Here is a 14,977-nt window from a genome sequence, read left to right as displayed (position 1 = left end):
ACACGGCTGGCCCAGCTGGCAGTGTGGTGTCACACCAGCAGCTCCTTCCGCTGCTGTATGAATCTTGCATAAAGCAGCTCCTGCCACCTCATCATTATTTATGACACGCTCGGGAGGACTATGTAACCTGTCAAGGTAACTGTCTGTTTTGATGGGCATGTGTCAGGTCCGGTTTGCGAGTCATTCGTCTGCTGCTTGGCTGGGACGCTCAGCGGGAGGCAGGCACGCCTTTATCTGAGCAAACGCGTGTCTAGTGCGGGACAGGCTGTGCACGTGTAACCCTCGCCAGCAGACAGCAAAGGGGGGGTCCTGGGGGGACGGATGCCCCCCCCCCAGTAGTTGCACTTAATAGCACAGCCTCTTCTTCCCTGCAGTTTCAGCCCTGGGACTGGAGAAACTGCCACATCAGGGACCAGCCACGCCATGGAAACAGTGGGACAATAAAGCACCTTCTGAGTAGCTGAAGCGTGAGTCCAGACAAGCTGCCCTGGCCGCTCTGTGGGTCGGGGGAGAAGCGCGTGGCGGGAGATGATGGTGAGAGATGGCGGGAGATGAGGTGGCTGCAGGAGCTGGTCCAGTTCACAAGGGGGGCAGGAGCACAGCAGCGGTCTGTCAGGGCCCGGCGTGCCGGCTTCCCTGGGCCGGGGGGACACCTGCTGCAGTGGGGGAACCCCGGAGCCAGGCAGGGACGGGGGGCGCAGGCGAAGAGGAGCGTTCTCAGGAAGCACCGAGGCGTGGCTCACAGCTTCCCCTGGGTGTAGTCGTAATACTCTGCAGAGAGAAAGGGGAGGGGGAAGCAGTGCAGCAAGGGAGCGGCCCGTGGCCTTGCCCTGTCAGCCCGGATGTCAGAGGGATGCAAGGCCAGAGGGACCCCAGCGCCAGGCCCCGAGCCGAACAGCAGGAGCTGAGGGATTCAGCCTGGACGTTTGGGCCGTAGGACTAGGACCCAAGGGAAGCAGGCAGGGAAAGCAGCAGGGAGGCTCCCGCGCTGCAGGGCTGTGCTGCGGTCTGGAGCTAATCTGCATTTACCAGCCCCCTGCATTCACCTTGGGGCTGTTGCTGGCTGGATCCCTGCCCCGGGGCTGGGGAAGGCGAGCACTGGGTACACTTGGGTGGGCCCTAACATCCAGGCAGGTGGCAGCGGATGGTGCCGCTGGGGATCAGCCAGAGAGCAAAGGCTCGAGGAGGAGGAGATGGGCTGGGCCCCTCAAGCCTCCTCTCAGGACGGGGAGAGCCGCGAGGGCCAGCCAGCGCAGGAAGGGGTTTGTCTGTGGCTGGAGGGGAGAGACGGCCACCTCTGCATGGACAAACTGTGCCACGGGCAGGCTTGGACACGTCCATTCTGCTGGCGGAAGGTGCGCTTACCCGCGGCAGGAGGGACGTCGGCTCCCACTGTCCCAGTGGCGCTGGGCGGCGGGGGCGGAGGAACCACTTTGCTGTGAAAACAAAGCGAGGGCAGGGAGTCAGAGGCGATCCAGGGAGAGAAGGGGGCTCCCCGTCCCCTGAAACAAGCCAAACCACGGCAGCCTGCAGGGGCTAGCGGAGGGAACAGATTCGTGAGTCCCAGAGGCAGAGAGTCCAGCCAGCCCAGCCAGGGAAGACCCTCAGGCTCACACAGCAGGAAGACCCTGTCCGGCACTCCCGTCCGCTCCCGAATATCCCCACCCCCCCATAGCCCCATCTCCCAGGGATGCTTCACCTGTCACCCACGTGTGAATTATTGCAGGAGCACACACAGGCCCCAGCTAGGCTAGGAACCCTGTTGCGCCAGGTGCTGCACATGCACATACACTCATGCACACACACACACACACACTGTTGTGACAGGTACTGTGCACATGTGTGCGTACCCACAAACAGAGCAAGAGTCACTCCCTGCCCCAGACAGCTCACCGTGTGCACAGAGAAGGCAAAGGGCAGGAGAGAGGTGAGTTTTCCATCCCTATGTTACAGATGGGGAACCGAGGCACAGAGGTGAAGTGACTTTCCCATCATTACCCAGGGACTCTGTGTCAGGGCCAGGAATTGAACCTGGATCTCCTGAGTCCCAGCCCAGTGCCTAGCCACAAGGACGTAAATGTCGAAGGAGTGAGTCTGCTTAGTTACATCTTATAAAATGAGCGGCCCCCCCGCGGGTCCGGGTTCACCGGCTACTCTCCATCACCCCTGTTGGCGAGGGCTGGGTGCAAACTGTACATGTCAACAGGATGACAGAAAATGGGGTTTCTGACCCAATGATTTTGTTCATGACAAGTGTCGGCGCTCCCTGGAAAACTTCGATTTTTTGTTAAAAACACCAAACGTCCCTGAACCAAATATTTCTTTGACTGTCCTGCCGCGGTGCTTCATGGGAGCTGTAGTTCAGTTTCCACGTGCCCCCGTTCTCTTCTATGGGCCGGGCTACATCTCCCACAATGCACATGGGGCCTTGTGCACCCCTCTCTCCAGACAGACCCCCTGTTAGTGCCCAGACTGAGATTTTAAAATGCACCTTGGAATGGCCCCCCGCCCCAGTGCCAGCAGCCTGTCCCCCTCCCCGCCTCCACTGGCAGTGGCAGCAGCACCCCTCCCTGCCTGCACGGAAGGGCCTGGCCAGGGGATCTGAGCGGGAGCAGGTGACGCGGTGCATGGGATAATTAAATGGGAGAACTTACTGGAATCCCTAGATTCACTGCAGCTGGCTCTGCCCATCTCCCACGCTGATGTGGCTGGGACCAGGGCGTTTCCTCCCTTCCCTGCTCACTTGATAAACTCATCACCCCCCTTCTCCGCTCACGGCACCAACACCTGCTCCCTCTGCTGGCCTGGCCACACCTCCCTAGTGTCTCTGGGGCTGGCTCCCCACTGAAGGTGCATCCTGGTTACTCACCCATCCAGAGTCCTGGCTGCTGGGGCTGGGTGCGGGTCCAGGTCGAGGTGGCGTATGCTAGGGGGCTCCTGTGCCCATGCTGAAGGCTGTAGCAGAGGCTGCCATGGGGGGACAGGAGTGGCGCTGGGGTATGGTTCATAGTGGTGGTGGAATACCAGATCTGCTTCTTCATCTTCAATGTGCAGCGGGACCAGGTTCACCTGCAGGGAAGGGATAAAAAGCCTGTTGGAGAATCTCCTTGCCTTTGACCGTGCCCCCAAAACGCCTCCATGCTCACAGGCTCTGCTGCTCGCACCGGGGCTTGCCCGTCACTCGGGGTCTCTCATGGCGTACGGTCGGTGGCCCTGATCTCGTGCTGTAGCATGAGACTGTGGTGGAGCCAGCAGTACCTTCCATGAGCGCAGGACGGGACTTAGGGACACGCTGTGCGGTGACACCGGGCAGCATGGGAGAGCAGCTGGAGAGCCAGAGGGAACCGCAGGGTCTGTCTGAGTCCAGCAGCGTGGGTAAAAAATCCTCTTTGTGCGTCCGAGATTGCAAAGCTGGCAGGTACTCCCGTGATCACCTAGTCTGCCCTCCTGTACATCACGGGCTCTAGGGCTTCCCTGAATTCATCCCTGCTTGAACCAGAGCAGAGCTTTTAGAAAAAAAAAACATCTTGATTTAAAAATGGGCAGGGATGGAGAATCCATCCCAGTCCTTGCTAAGTTGTTCCAACGGCGGCTGTCACAGCTGAGTTCCTACCGGCTCTGCCATGCAGGTCCTGCCTCAGCAACTTTGGGAGTCCCCTTCTCCCCGGGCGAGGGGCTGAGCTCTGCAGGCCTTCAGCGGATGCTTTCCTGCAGCTTCAGAGATGGAGGGCCTGTGCCGGCCGTGAAGCGGCAGGGGCAGGGAGCCAAGGCTGGCTAGCCGGGGCGGCTACGGCGAGTGAACGTTCGCACTGCAGAGGGAAGGCATTATGTGTCGTGAAAAGCCAGGTTCCCGTCACCCCCCTGGTTCGACGCACGGTCGCGGAGGCTGGGCGTGTTGGGGATGAGGTCGGGCTTTACTCACTGCCTGGCTTGCGTGGCAGAGGACGCAGCAGCCTTGCTGTGGCCGTTTCCTGCCTTTGCAGAGCTTTGCTACGCAGCCAGGACGTTGGCTTAACCTCATGCGGGGTGGGCCAGGCCATCCCCTCGGGAGCAAGTGCCCTGAGCCGGGCAGTGGGCCTGGGGGATAGATCTCGTGGAGAGCAGCTTGCCTGACCGCCCCATGGGCTGGGGCGTGAGGCTGGCGTTTGGCGGGCGGGAGAGGGAGTGGAGAATCTGTTACGCGTTCCCAGCTGGGGTCCCTGTCGCGGGGGAGGGGAGGGCATTGCCATTTGATTGAGTGATTGATTTTCAATCGGGAAATTCAGTGTTTAGAAGCTGGGCGTCCTGCCGGCCGGATCATCGTGAGTGTCACGGGGCAGGCCTGCCTTGCAGCACCCCCTCCTAGCCAAGATTGGCACTGCAGTCACTCCCTGCCTCAGTTCCCCTCACCAGGGCTTTGTCTCTCCTGGGGATTCCCACAGGTCAGCCGGCTGGCTGAGTCACGCCCAGAGTTCAGTCCCCTTCTGGGGTAACAGAAGGCCAAACAAAAGGGCCTCCCTGGCCCTGCCCCACCTGGGCTCCTCTGCAGCCTGCCCTCAGGGCTCCCTTTCCATCTTCAGCCCTCACCTGTGCAGGCTGCTTCCCTCGAGTCCCCCGCAACTCTGCTTCAGGGCCTCCCCATAGGAGCCCAGCTTGCTCCTTGTCAGCCCTCCTCCAAACTGAGTGCTGTCTCGCCGCCCTTTTATGAGGCCCAGATGTTTCCGGCTGTCACCTGACCCCAATTAATCCTGCCCCCTTAGGCTGGGAGACAACTAACGATGGCATAGGTGGGGCACAGGGAGTCCACCCCGGACTAGGGCTAGGCCTGGAGTCACCAGCTCTCCCCAGACTAGGGTTCCCAAGGGTACGGATAGGCCTTGGGCCGATATTGATCCTCAGGCTAGGGTTAGGGTGACCTGGGGTAGGGCTCCCTGGGCTATGGTTAGGCTCCCTAAGTATAGGAGTCCCTGGACTACAGTTAAGGTTACTAAAGGTGGCTTCTCGGGGTTAGGTTTAGCCTCGGACCAGTAGGACTTCCTGGCCTAGAGCTACGGTTACCGCGGGGAGGCCTCTCCGTGCTACGGTTACATCTGTGGTAGGCTGGGTTCCAGGGACAGGCTCAGGGTTACCAAGACCACCCTGTTAAAGTGAGCTGCCCCGTTGTGGCTCTGCCAGTGCTCCAGCCATGCCACGGGGTATTTTAGCCTGTGGTTCCCCTTACCAGGCCCAGGCGGGCCCGTCTCAGAGTTAGCATTTTGCGGGGGAGGCCTGTGGAACTACTTCTCCCCCTCCATCCAGCAGTGTCACTGAGTCTCACCGCAGGCGACCGCCCCACTATGCAAAACGTAAGGCCAGTGAAATCCGCCGATGGCCCCAGCACTGGTGGGGAGGTAAACACCAGTCAGGAGAGGGTGATTCTACGGAGCGGTCTGGATTACTTGGGGAGCTGGGCTCACTGGAGCAACATGTACTTTAAGCAGCCAAATGTCAGGTCACACATCTAGGGACAAGGAATGTAGGTCACAGTTATTGGGTTGGGGTGTCTGTTGGAAAGCAGTGGCTCTAAATGGGAGTTCAGGGCCAGGATTAAACACAGCTGACCCTGAGCTCCCAGAGCTAACGTGAGCCGTGGCTGGGTGAGCGGGAGAATGCAGAGTCGGAGGTAGTATTGCCTCTGTCTACAGCATTAGGGAGACCATCACTAGATCCTGGGCCCTGTTCTGGTGTCCACATTTTAAAAAGGATGTTGACTAATTGGGAAAGGGATACAAGAAGCATTCAGGGTCTGGCAAACCTGCCTCACACAGAGAGATACAGAAGCCTAATCTATTTAGTGTATCCAAGCAAAGATTAAGAGATGACTTGAACGGTCTATAAATACCTTCTTGGAGAGCAGACAGCTATATCATGTTCTTGTGGTTTTAGGTACGTCCTCAGAACATTATTTGTTTTTTCTACCAACACCATTGGATGTACCCAGTCAGGCCCCTGGTTTTCTAATACTGTAACTTCTGAAGTCAGCTGAATCTGGTCTCCCAGGTCAGGTGGAATTTTCCTGGATGGAGCAATTCCTGGGGTTACCTCAAGTTTTAATCAAGAGCAATGTGTGTCTTTAGTGCAGGTGAGCTCACCAGACATCCCGGCATTCTCCTCAAGTACGGGCCCTTTGAACTCAGCTCCTCCTGTAGCTCTGAGTCCGATCTGCCCGCTACAGTGACAAAAAGACACTTCTTTACGGCCATCAGGCCACAGAGCCAGCCCTGCTAAGGGAGAGCGAGCTGGAGTCTGTTCCTTGTTGTGCCTCCCCCACAGAACTGTTAGCTAAGTTCCACCTTGTCCGCCAGGTCAGGATGCACTGACAACAATGGGGCTGCACAGGTGACCTGGAGGGTCTGATTTGGCATTAAAACTGGTGATGGAAAGAAAGGAAAGGCCCTCGATTGACTCTGGGAGCCCAGGGGAGTTTGCAGGTTGGAATCCTGCATCTTGGCAGAGGGTTAGACTACAGGACCTTTGCGATCCCTTCCAACCCTGTGGTTTTATGATTCTATAAGCTAGTGAAACATCTCTTTGCTTGATCACATGTGATCTGGAATCAGCGAAACAACATGCCAGGAGCCATTCAGTCACTTTTCAGAACACAGCAGCACTCGAATGCGTCCCCCCCACCCTCGTGCGTATGCATCCCGAGTCGGCCTTTAACTCGATGATCACATACGCACGCAGGACCGCTGCTTCAGCCAGGGCACAGAGGGATGGGAAGGAAGCGGGGATATGACAGCTAGTTAGCAACAAACCCTGGCCCCAGCAGCGAATGGGGAGGCTGCACACGGCACAGCTGTTGCATCTGCCAAAAGGGAAACAACATTTGTTTTCCCTGTGGAAATGGAATATTTAATCATTGTGTTTTGAATCAACTATTACATTTAATCCTTCGCAGCACTATTATGTTTAATAAATTGCTTCCATCCTCACTGTTCAGGGAGTGCCCAGCCCTGCTGCATTCACTCCGCACAGCTGGCCTGTGCACAGAGGGCCAGGCTTACCCCAGTGTCGCCCGGCATTACGGAGCTGGTTCAGACAAAAGTGGCAGTCTGAGGGGATCCGCCTGCATGTGTTATGGCCACCATCTTGGCTGGCACAGCAGGGCCTGAATCCAAGAGCGTCAGAGCTAAAACATGAGCCTGTCTGGCTGGGGCTAAGGCGCAGGGCTGGGTCAGTGGGGCCGTAGCAGACTCACACACTCTGAGGATCGGGGCAGAGGGGGAGACTCAGCACCCGCTGATCAATGGGGATACAGAGCTCCACTCACGTGACTGCAGCTCTGCGTACAGGAATGGGGAATAGAATGCAGCCCAGACGATACAGGGATGGAAACTCAGGAGCTTTGCCTCATCACCTGCCCACCCAACCAGCCAGGGGCCCCACAGCGGGACGGGGTACGTGCAGTGAGACAGACGCACGGGGAAGAGGTTCAGGTGACCCCACCTACAGCACATGCCCTGGGCCCCTGAGTCTGAGGGCAGACAGCCTGTTTCTAAAAGGCCAAGGGACCCCAATCTAAACATACAGACAGATTCCTTGTGTGGTCCTGCTCCCGGCGCAAAGAAAACGACCCACTAGCCGCGTGGATCCAGCAGAGCTGGGTCTGATGCCGTCCACCCAGCCCTGACAGAGGGGAGCAGGTGGAGCACACGGTGCCCCCAGCAGGCAGGCGTCTGACCCTTAGGGCACCATGCTCACTGGCCAACAGGACTGGAGCAGAGAATCAGGAGCCGTGACTGGTTGTTGCGGCTCAGCTTCATCCCCGTTGCCCTCTCCTAGTCTGCTCCGCAGGGCTGTGTGGGGATGGGAGCCATTCTGTGCTAGGCACCCCCCCTCCCCCAATGAAGATGCTCTTAGCTGATGGGAGGGAGCTGTCCCGTCGGCTTGATAACATTACCTCTGGGAGAGACATAGCTCTGTCTACACGGCGGGGTTTAGGTCAGTATAACTGTATCGCTCCGGGGGGGTGGATTTTTCATAGTGCAGCGTGACATACTTATACCGAAGTAAATGTGTAGCGTAGACCTGCCCTTGGGAGTGGAGAGAACCTGTGACAGACTGAACCCGAAGTTCCATTGGCCTCTCCGGTTTGAGACGGTAAAAGTTTACTGGAAGAGTTGTGACTTATGTCAGAAGCCTAAGGGACAAAAGGGACCCTGCAAGAGTCGTTGCGGCCTTTGCCTGTTAGCAATGAAATGTTTGCCAGGTGCCTGCAGATATCCTGGGAGCTCTCAGTAAACCATCTAGAAACGGAAAGAGACGTACCCTTGCTGTGGTGAATTCTGCCACCAGGGATGCTGAGGCCACAGCCTTGTCTAATATTGAGGCTGAAACGGTGGCTCCAGATTTGTTCACCATTTTCAGCAGAGTAGGTTTTCCCAGAGCAAACTTGACAGACCACAGTGCAAATTTCACATCCGTAGTCTTTAAAAAGTTATGTTAGTGTTAGTGGTGATCCCAGTGAGGAAAAACAAAATGCAGGATTATTGGGAAGGACCTCTTGAGGTGATAGAAAGAGTGAATTAAGTCGTATATGATATAAGGAAGCCCCATGGAGTGGGAGTCAGTGCATGTCACTGGATTAAAAGCTTACCATGCCAGGGAGATGGCAGTCAATGTGATTTGTTGTGCTGATGAGGAAATGTCTACTGCCCCTTTAATTGATTTGGCCAGGGAGAGCAGGGAAGAGACTCCCCTGGAGAGCCCTGAGTTCAGGGAGGGTTTACATTCAACCCCACAGCAGGAAATGCAGGCCCTTTTAAAACAGCACAAACAGGTATTTTCCAACCGGCCAGGTTTAAGGGACAAGACTGTACCCTCCATTGAAACATCAGGGCCCCATCCTGCTCCTAGAAATGCAGATTGGGCCAAAAGGGAAATGCAGAAACAAATCCCGGAGCATGTGGAAAGCATGCTTGAAATGGGAGTAATTATTAAATCAAAAAGCCCTTGGGCGTCCCCTATTCTAATGGTACCTAACAAGGACAAAACCATGACATTTGGTGAGGATCACAGGAAGCTAAACATTGTCAGCCAGCCTGACCCAGACCCCACACCCCGAATAGAGACTTACTGGGTCTACTGGGGATGAAAAATTCATAAGCACCATGGATCTGGCTCATCGGTCCTGGCAATCTGGACTCTCTGAGTTCTGCCTTTCGGGTTAATACATTCGGGGGCTACCTTTCAATGGCGGGTCTGTGAGGTGCTGCAGGGGTTACAGACATTTGCCAGAGCCTATATGATGCCTTGGCTATTTTCAGTAGCTCCTGGCAAGCCCACTCAGACCAGGTGGGAATTGTGCTACAAAGGCTGAGAGAAGCCAGCCTCATTGCTAAAGTCTCCACGTGGAAGAGGGGGGCTGCGGAGGTGTCCTACCTAGGACACAGGGTGGGCAGTGGGTTGGTTCATCCCAAGCCCTTGAAGGTAGACGCCATTTGGAGCTGGCCTGCCCCTGGAACCAAGAAGCAGGCCCAATCCTTTATTGCTCTGGAGGTTTGTAAATGGGGTTAGTGACATTGTGGCACCTGTAACAGACCTTACAAAAAGGGGGAGCCGGAGCGGGTGGCCTGGCCAGAGGTTGATGAGAAAGGCTTCCCGGGCAGAACAGAGGCTTTGTCTAAAGAGCCTGCTTCAGTCTGTCCTGCTTTCAACAAACCATTTGTGCTGTGCACTGACGTGTCTGACGCTGGGTTAGGGGCAGTATTGATGCGGGGGGAAGGGGGGAAGCAGCATCCCATTGCCTACATAAGCAAAAAACTGACCCCCTGAACAGACGTAGGCTGTCATGAGGCAGAACGCGACGCCTTTGTCTGCGCTGCTAAGCAACTTAAACCTTCCTTCTGTAATACAAAATGTGCTGCTTTAAGCTGATCCTGCCCCTTTGACATGGCTGCACCGAGCCAAGGGAACCAGTTCTAGGTTTCTTCAGGGAGTCTGGCCCTACAGGCATGTGACATGGAAATAATTCATATCAAGGGAAAGGAGAACCCAGTGGCTGATGTCTGATGGGAAATGAGGGACCCTGACGTGTATTCAGGAGCATCAGTGACACCCCTTCATACACCAGTTTTGCATTGGGGGCGTGATGCTGGCAGATCAGGCACCAGCTCATGCCAAAGACCTCAGTGCATGCTTACAAATGCATAGCTGGAAGCCAGGCCAATTCACTTGTGTATTGGTATTGATCAAAGTGATTGTTAAATGTATATGGTTTTTAAACTTACTGAAAACGAATGGGATGTTACTTGCATTGTTTTCACTTATCTGTAGCCTGTTATAATGTAGGCGCAAGCATTCACATTGTGTATATCCCTGTAACCAATAACCCACCACAGGGAGAGAAGCCTTGTGGAATGCAAAGGCAGAACTTTAACAGAAAAGTGCTAATTTCAAAGCAAGTGGTCATTGTGTGTGATGGTCCGAGGTCAAAGACTCAAAATGCCTTTCTCCCTCTCCATCATCAAAGGATGAGCCCAAGGCCAAAGTAGTGACCTTGGCAGCTTGTTTTCTGTGAGAAGAAGCTCTGAGTACGGATTCAGGGAAAGTCCTTCATCTGTGGACTGTTTGGATTCTAACAGGGTGGAATAACTGGATGAGAAGATGGATATCGCCAGAGTTATTCTGGGGAGCCCTAAGACACTTTTGGGAATCTGGCAGATTAGCACATCTCTGCTACCATTTGGAATTAGAGACTGTGACTCACCTGTACATATATTTTACTTGCTTTAACCTCTCAGTAACTCTCATTCCTTTTTCTTAGTTAATAAACCGTAAGTTAGTTTACTATAGAATTGGCTATCGGGGTTGTCTTTGGTGTAAGATCTAGGGTACCAACTGATCTGGAGTAAGTGATTGGTCTCTTGGGACTGAAAGCAACCAGAATGTGGTCTGACTTTTGGGGTTAAATGACCTTTAATCCCACAATCCACTTTGTCTGAGTGGCAAGATAGACTGGAGAGCCTAAGGGGACGTCTATGACTCCACAGTAAGATTGGTACAGTGATCCAGGAGTTCACATTTGTTACTGGCTTGATGAAATCTAATGATAGAACACAGCACCAGCGTGGGGCATCTGCCCTGTTTTCTGACAGTCTGCCCTGAGTCTGGCACTCATGGTCGTGAGCCACTCCGGAGAGTGTGACAGTCCAGTCCCAGTCTGACACACATACCTGGGCACTCGGGGGAGCTGGGCTGAATCCAAAGGAGGTCAGTGCAGACATCGTCATGTTGTTCATGATCACCTGATGCATCTGGGCATTTTGGATCATCATCAACTCTATTAAATCTGCCAAAATAAATATAACAACCTCACTATTAGAGATGGATTAGAATGAGCGATCAAAGCCATTTAGTTAGGAGCAACAGAAGGGGTTAGATGGAATAACCCTACGCTATTTGCTGAATGTTGCACACATAGCTTCTAGACGATCGATAAGTGACATGGAGGTTATTAATCATATCTCGGAGCCTGAGGGACATGCCCATTGCTTTCCTGTGCCAGGAATGGCTAGTCTTGGGTTTCAGGAATCGCAGCAATATTAGCTGATCTCAGCTGTGGTCTCATAAGAGCAATAAGCAAGATGTTTGGATACAGCGGCCAGTATAAAAACAGGCTGACAGCAGCTAGACCATTCGGCAGCAGTCGAGTCAGTGACGTTAACTCGAGTGTGTGATACTTCCCCTGGGAGAACCAGGTTTGGGAGGCACCTTGCTACCACCTCCTCTTAGCATGAGGGAGGCTTGTCTGGGCCTGCCCGCAGTCAGCTCCACCAGCCACGGACAACACACGCTCTTATCTCTCAGCCTACACAGGCTCTGCAGGTCAGCACAGGCACACCTGAGTGCTCTGAGGGTCCCTCTGCAGTGTCCAGCCCCTGCTCCAAGGGCCAGTCACAGAATTCACAGCGAACCCCAGATTACCAGTTATGCCTCAGCACCACCGCTCGGCTCTGCTCACAGCACTCAGCTTGGTTCATAGTGAAAACAAGCATAAGTTGATTTAACAAAGAAGCGAGATTCCAGTAATAGCAAGTGGGTAGAAGAATTAGAAACAACTGGTTCCATCTTAAAAAACCTCATAATACACCTTTTAGAGCTTAGACTTAGCTAACAAGACATTGCCCTGTCTCAGACAGGTTAGCTCACCCAAAGTCTTTCTCCCAGGTTCGCAGACAGGCTGACCCTGATCCTCTCTTCTTAAGACAAGCATGCTGGCTGCTTGTCTGCGAGGTGAAGGATGCTGGAGGTCTCTGCATTCTCCTGAGGTATCACACTAAGGGCTTGTCTGCCCTTGAAACGCTACAGTGGCACAGCTCCGCTGCTGTACTGCTTCAGAGTCGACACTACCTACCGTGATGGGAGGGGTTCTCCGGCGGCATAGGTAAGCCACCTCCCCAAGAGATGGTAGTTAGGTTAAGGGAAGAATTTTTCCATCAGTCTATCAGTGTCTACACTGGGGGTTAGGTTGGCTTAACTACACCCTGCAGGGGTGTGGATTTTTCACACCCCCTGAGCGACATAGTTAAGGTGACTTCATTTTTTAGTGTAGACCAGGCCTAATTCTTTGATCTTAGTCATGAGCAGGACAACCCCCTGCTGTGTGTTCCTTCTTGCAGATTTTGTGATCTTTTGTCGACTTCACAATCTTGATTAGCTCGTGGCTCCGTGTGCAGATCGACTTACATTGTAAGACACGCAATGGTCAGCCCGGAAGAGAGAAGCATCTCCTACCCCCTGCCTGAACAGAATCTGTTTATCACCTTCAGGTGACCCTGTCTGAATTTACATTGTTTTCATAGTTTTCAGTAGGGATACATAACTCCTCAAATATCACCCCTCCATACATCTCACAATTACTAGAACAACCAGCACGTTACTGGCTGTTGGTAGAGATTTCACGTGCCATGATTTGCCACACTACTGTGTAGGCATTAGGCCCAGGGGATCCCCATAAATCCCTGTGCACCCTCTCTGCCAGCTAGACATTGTCACCGAGCAGTCTCTGGGACTGGTCACAAGTACCTGCTTTGAAGGGGACGATGTGCCCTCGATGAATAAAGATATTCATTTTAAACATCTGTCTGGTTGTTTTTTTAACATTAGAAATGCAGCCTGAGTATTTGTTAATGTTGCTGAACGTGCAGTTAAGATTTTGTATTCCAAAAATTACAGTCTCTTACCTTCGCGGATGTGTCCTGGCCTTATAGGCTGAGTGAAAGGGGACAGGACCCCAGGGATCTGCTGAAATATTGTCATCGGCTGTTGAGGAATCTAGAAAACAATGCAAAGGGCAACTAATCAGAGAGGGAGAAGCCCAAAAGCACAGAAAGAGAGAAAATCTCACCCCCCGCCAGGATTCTGTAGGGTTTTGTTCCTTTGATTCAGTAAATCTACCATTTCCTCTAATCCAGGGCATGGAGCAGGGCAGGTTTCAGATGCAGAGATTTCCAGCATGAGGGAGCGGGTGGGTTTGGAGATCATTGCCCCATTCCTGGCACCCATTTCACATGTCGCCTCTGCATAGTCTGAGAATTAAGGTGGGAGACTTTCAAGGTCCCCGACCAGCCTGTTGGTGCTGGCTTACGTCTGCAGAGCCTCACTCAGGACAGAGACATGCTGGTGTCGTAGAACAGCAAAATGGCCGGCAACGATGAGTTGTGTGTCTGGGAACCTCACCCATCGCCAGGGGCCCGGCCCTCGCGCCAGCTGATCAGAGGAAGCTCTGGCACCCTGGCTGGGCTGCAGAAGGGTGAACGAGCCAGGGAGAGAAAATGAGCAAGAGCGAGCAAGCCCATGAGAGGGAGGGAGAGAGGGACAGACAGGGAGGGACGGACATTCAGTCTGGGTTTGCTGGGGCAATGGGGCTGCGCAGGTCCTGGCTGTCTGGCTGCTGGTGGGACAGAGGAGCTTCCTGTACCCCACCAGCGCTCACCACTGCGAGCATGGGATCAGGCCGAGGCCACCGGGCCCAGGCTCTGGCAGGGCCAGGCCCCGGTGACTGGAAATGACAAAGAAGGGGAGAGTTGGGGGGAGGGGATGGGATGGGGCAGTTGGGGGGATGAGGGGCTGGAAGTGGGGGGATTTCAGGGGGAGAGACTGGGAGTGGGGGGAGCTGGGCTGAGGCAGGGCTGGGAGTACGACGTAGGAAAGGCTGGGAGTGGGGGGAAGGGAAGAGGGGCTGAGCCATGGCCTGAGCCCGCCCCCGGGGGGCTAGCCCCACTTTGAGCGCCGGGACTGACAGGTGCCTGTTGCTGCACTGGCCGGCCTGCTGCCGCCCACCAGCGCATGCGTGTGTGTGAGGTCTCAGCCCCCGGGGGCCCTCTGCTCTGGCGGGCGCAGGCTCTGGACAGGCCCTCGGACCCTGCAGAGCCAGGAGCAGGCAGAGGGGAATCTCGCGAGGAGGCCAAATCCCAGCCCAGGCCCCCACGCCACCCCCCCTTCGTCCCAATCCCACCCCACTACCAGCCTCACCTCACCGCTAACCCCCCCCCCATCTCTCCAGTGCCCCTCATCCCCGGCCCAGTCAGAGCCCCCAGGACGTTAGGTCTCCTGGGGCCGGGCGCCGTCACACGCTGTCATGGCGCAGGAGGCGAGGAAGAGCTAGAAAGGCAGCGTCCTGACCGCCTCTCGCTAAGGCAGAGGAAGGTCCAGCCTGAGGAATCGGGACCTGGCTGCCCCAGATCTGCCCAGTCCCTGGGGCCGGGCCGGGCCAGCCAAGCACGAGCGACTCAGCAAGACGGTAATCCGTGCCTCGACCTCCAGGATTTACCTACTGGCTGTTGGATGATCTGCACCAGTGGTGGAGGCTCCCCCCCGGCCTCAGCTGCCCCCAAATTCATGGTGAAGGAGGCTCGCCGGCGAGGACCGGATGGGAGAGCAGGAGCAGGGAGCAGCGAAGCAGTCACCGCAGCACAGCTCGTTGCTATAGCTGCCTTGTGTAAACAAACCCGTG

General features: G+C 55.0%; 1 protein-coding gene across 2 annotated transcripts; it reads right to left on the bottom strand.

The window, feature by feature from the left end:
- Positions 1 to 367: 367 nt before the first annotated feature.
- On the bottom strand, positions 368 to 14,928 carry PRR29 (proline rich 29). 2 transcript variants are annotated; one of them, XM_067556292.1, is made up of 6 exons: positions 14,795 to 14,928; positions 13,206 to 13,296; positions 11,196 to 11,311; positions 2,870 to 3,069; positions 1,366 to 1,436; positions 368 to 771 (listed from the first exon to the last, which is right to left on the bottom strand). In XM_067556292.1, the coding sequence occupies exons 2-6, from the start codon at positions 13,279 to 13,281 to the stop codon at positions 740 to 742; spliced, it is 495 nt and encodes a 164-aa protein (XP_067412393.1). In that variant the 5' UTR covers positions 13,282 to 13,296; positions 14,795 to 14,928; the 3' UTR covers positions 368 to 739. The 2 variants fall into 2 exon arrangements, with proteins under 2 accessions (XP_067412393.1, XP_067412394.1); XM_067556293.1 differs by having other exon boundaries at positions 14,799 to 14,864.
- Positions 14,929 to 14,977: the final 49 nt, after the last annotated feature.

The sequence above is a fragment of the Emydura macquarii genome, unplaced genomic scaffold (assembly GCF_026122565.2).
Source record: "Emydura macquarii macquarii isolate MOO-44397 ecotype Brisbane River unplaced genomic scaffold, CSIRO-AGI_Emac_v2 contig_1692, whole genome shotgun sequence".
Classification (NCBI taxonomy): Eukaryota; Metazoa; Chordata; order Testudines; family Chelidae; genus Emydura; species Emydura macquarii.
The sequence above is the reverse complement of the archived record's forward strand: the minus strand, read 5'-3'. Positions and strand labels throughout refer to the sequence as shown.

Coding starts and splice junctions, on each gene's coding strand:
- PRR29 (XM_067556293.1), bottom strand. CDS start 14,864: ATGAATTTGGGGGCAGCTGAGGCCGGGGGGGAGCCTCCACCACTGGTG. Junction 13,297..14,798: donor TGCAGATCATCCAACAGCCA/GTAGGTAAATCC, acceptor ATTGTTTTCTAG/ATTCCTCAACAGCCGATGAC. Junction 772..1,365: donor CGACGTCCCTCCTGCCGCGG/GTAAGCGCACCT, acceptor TTCTCTCTGCAG/AGTATTACGACTACACCCAG.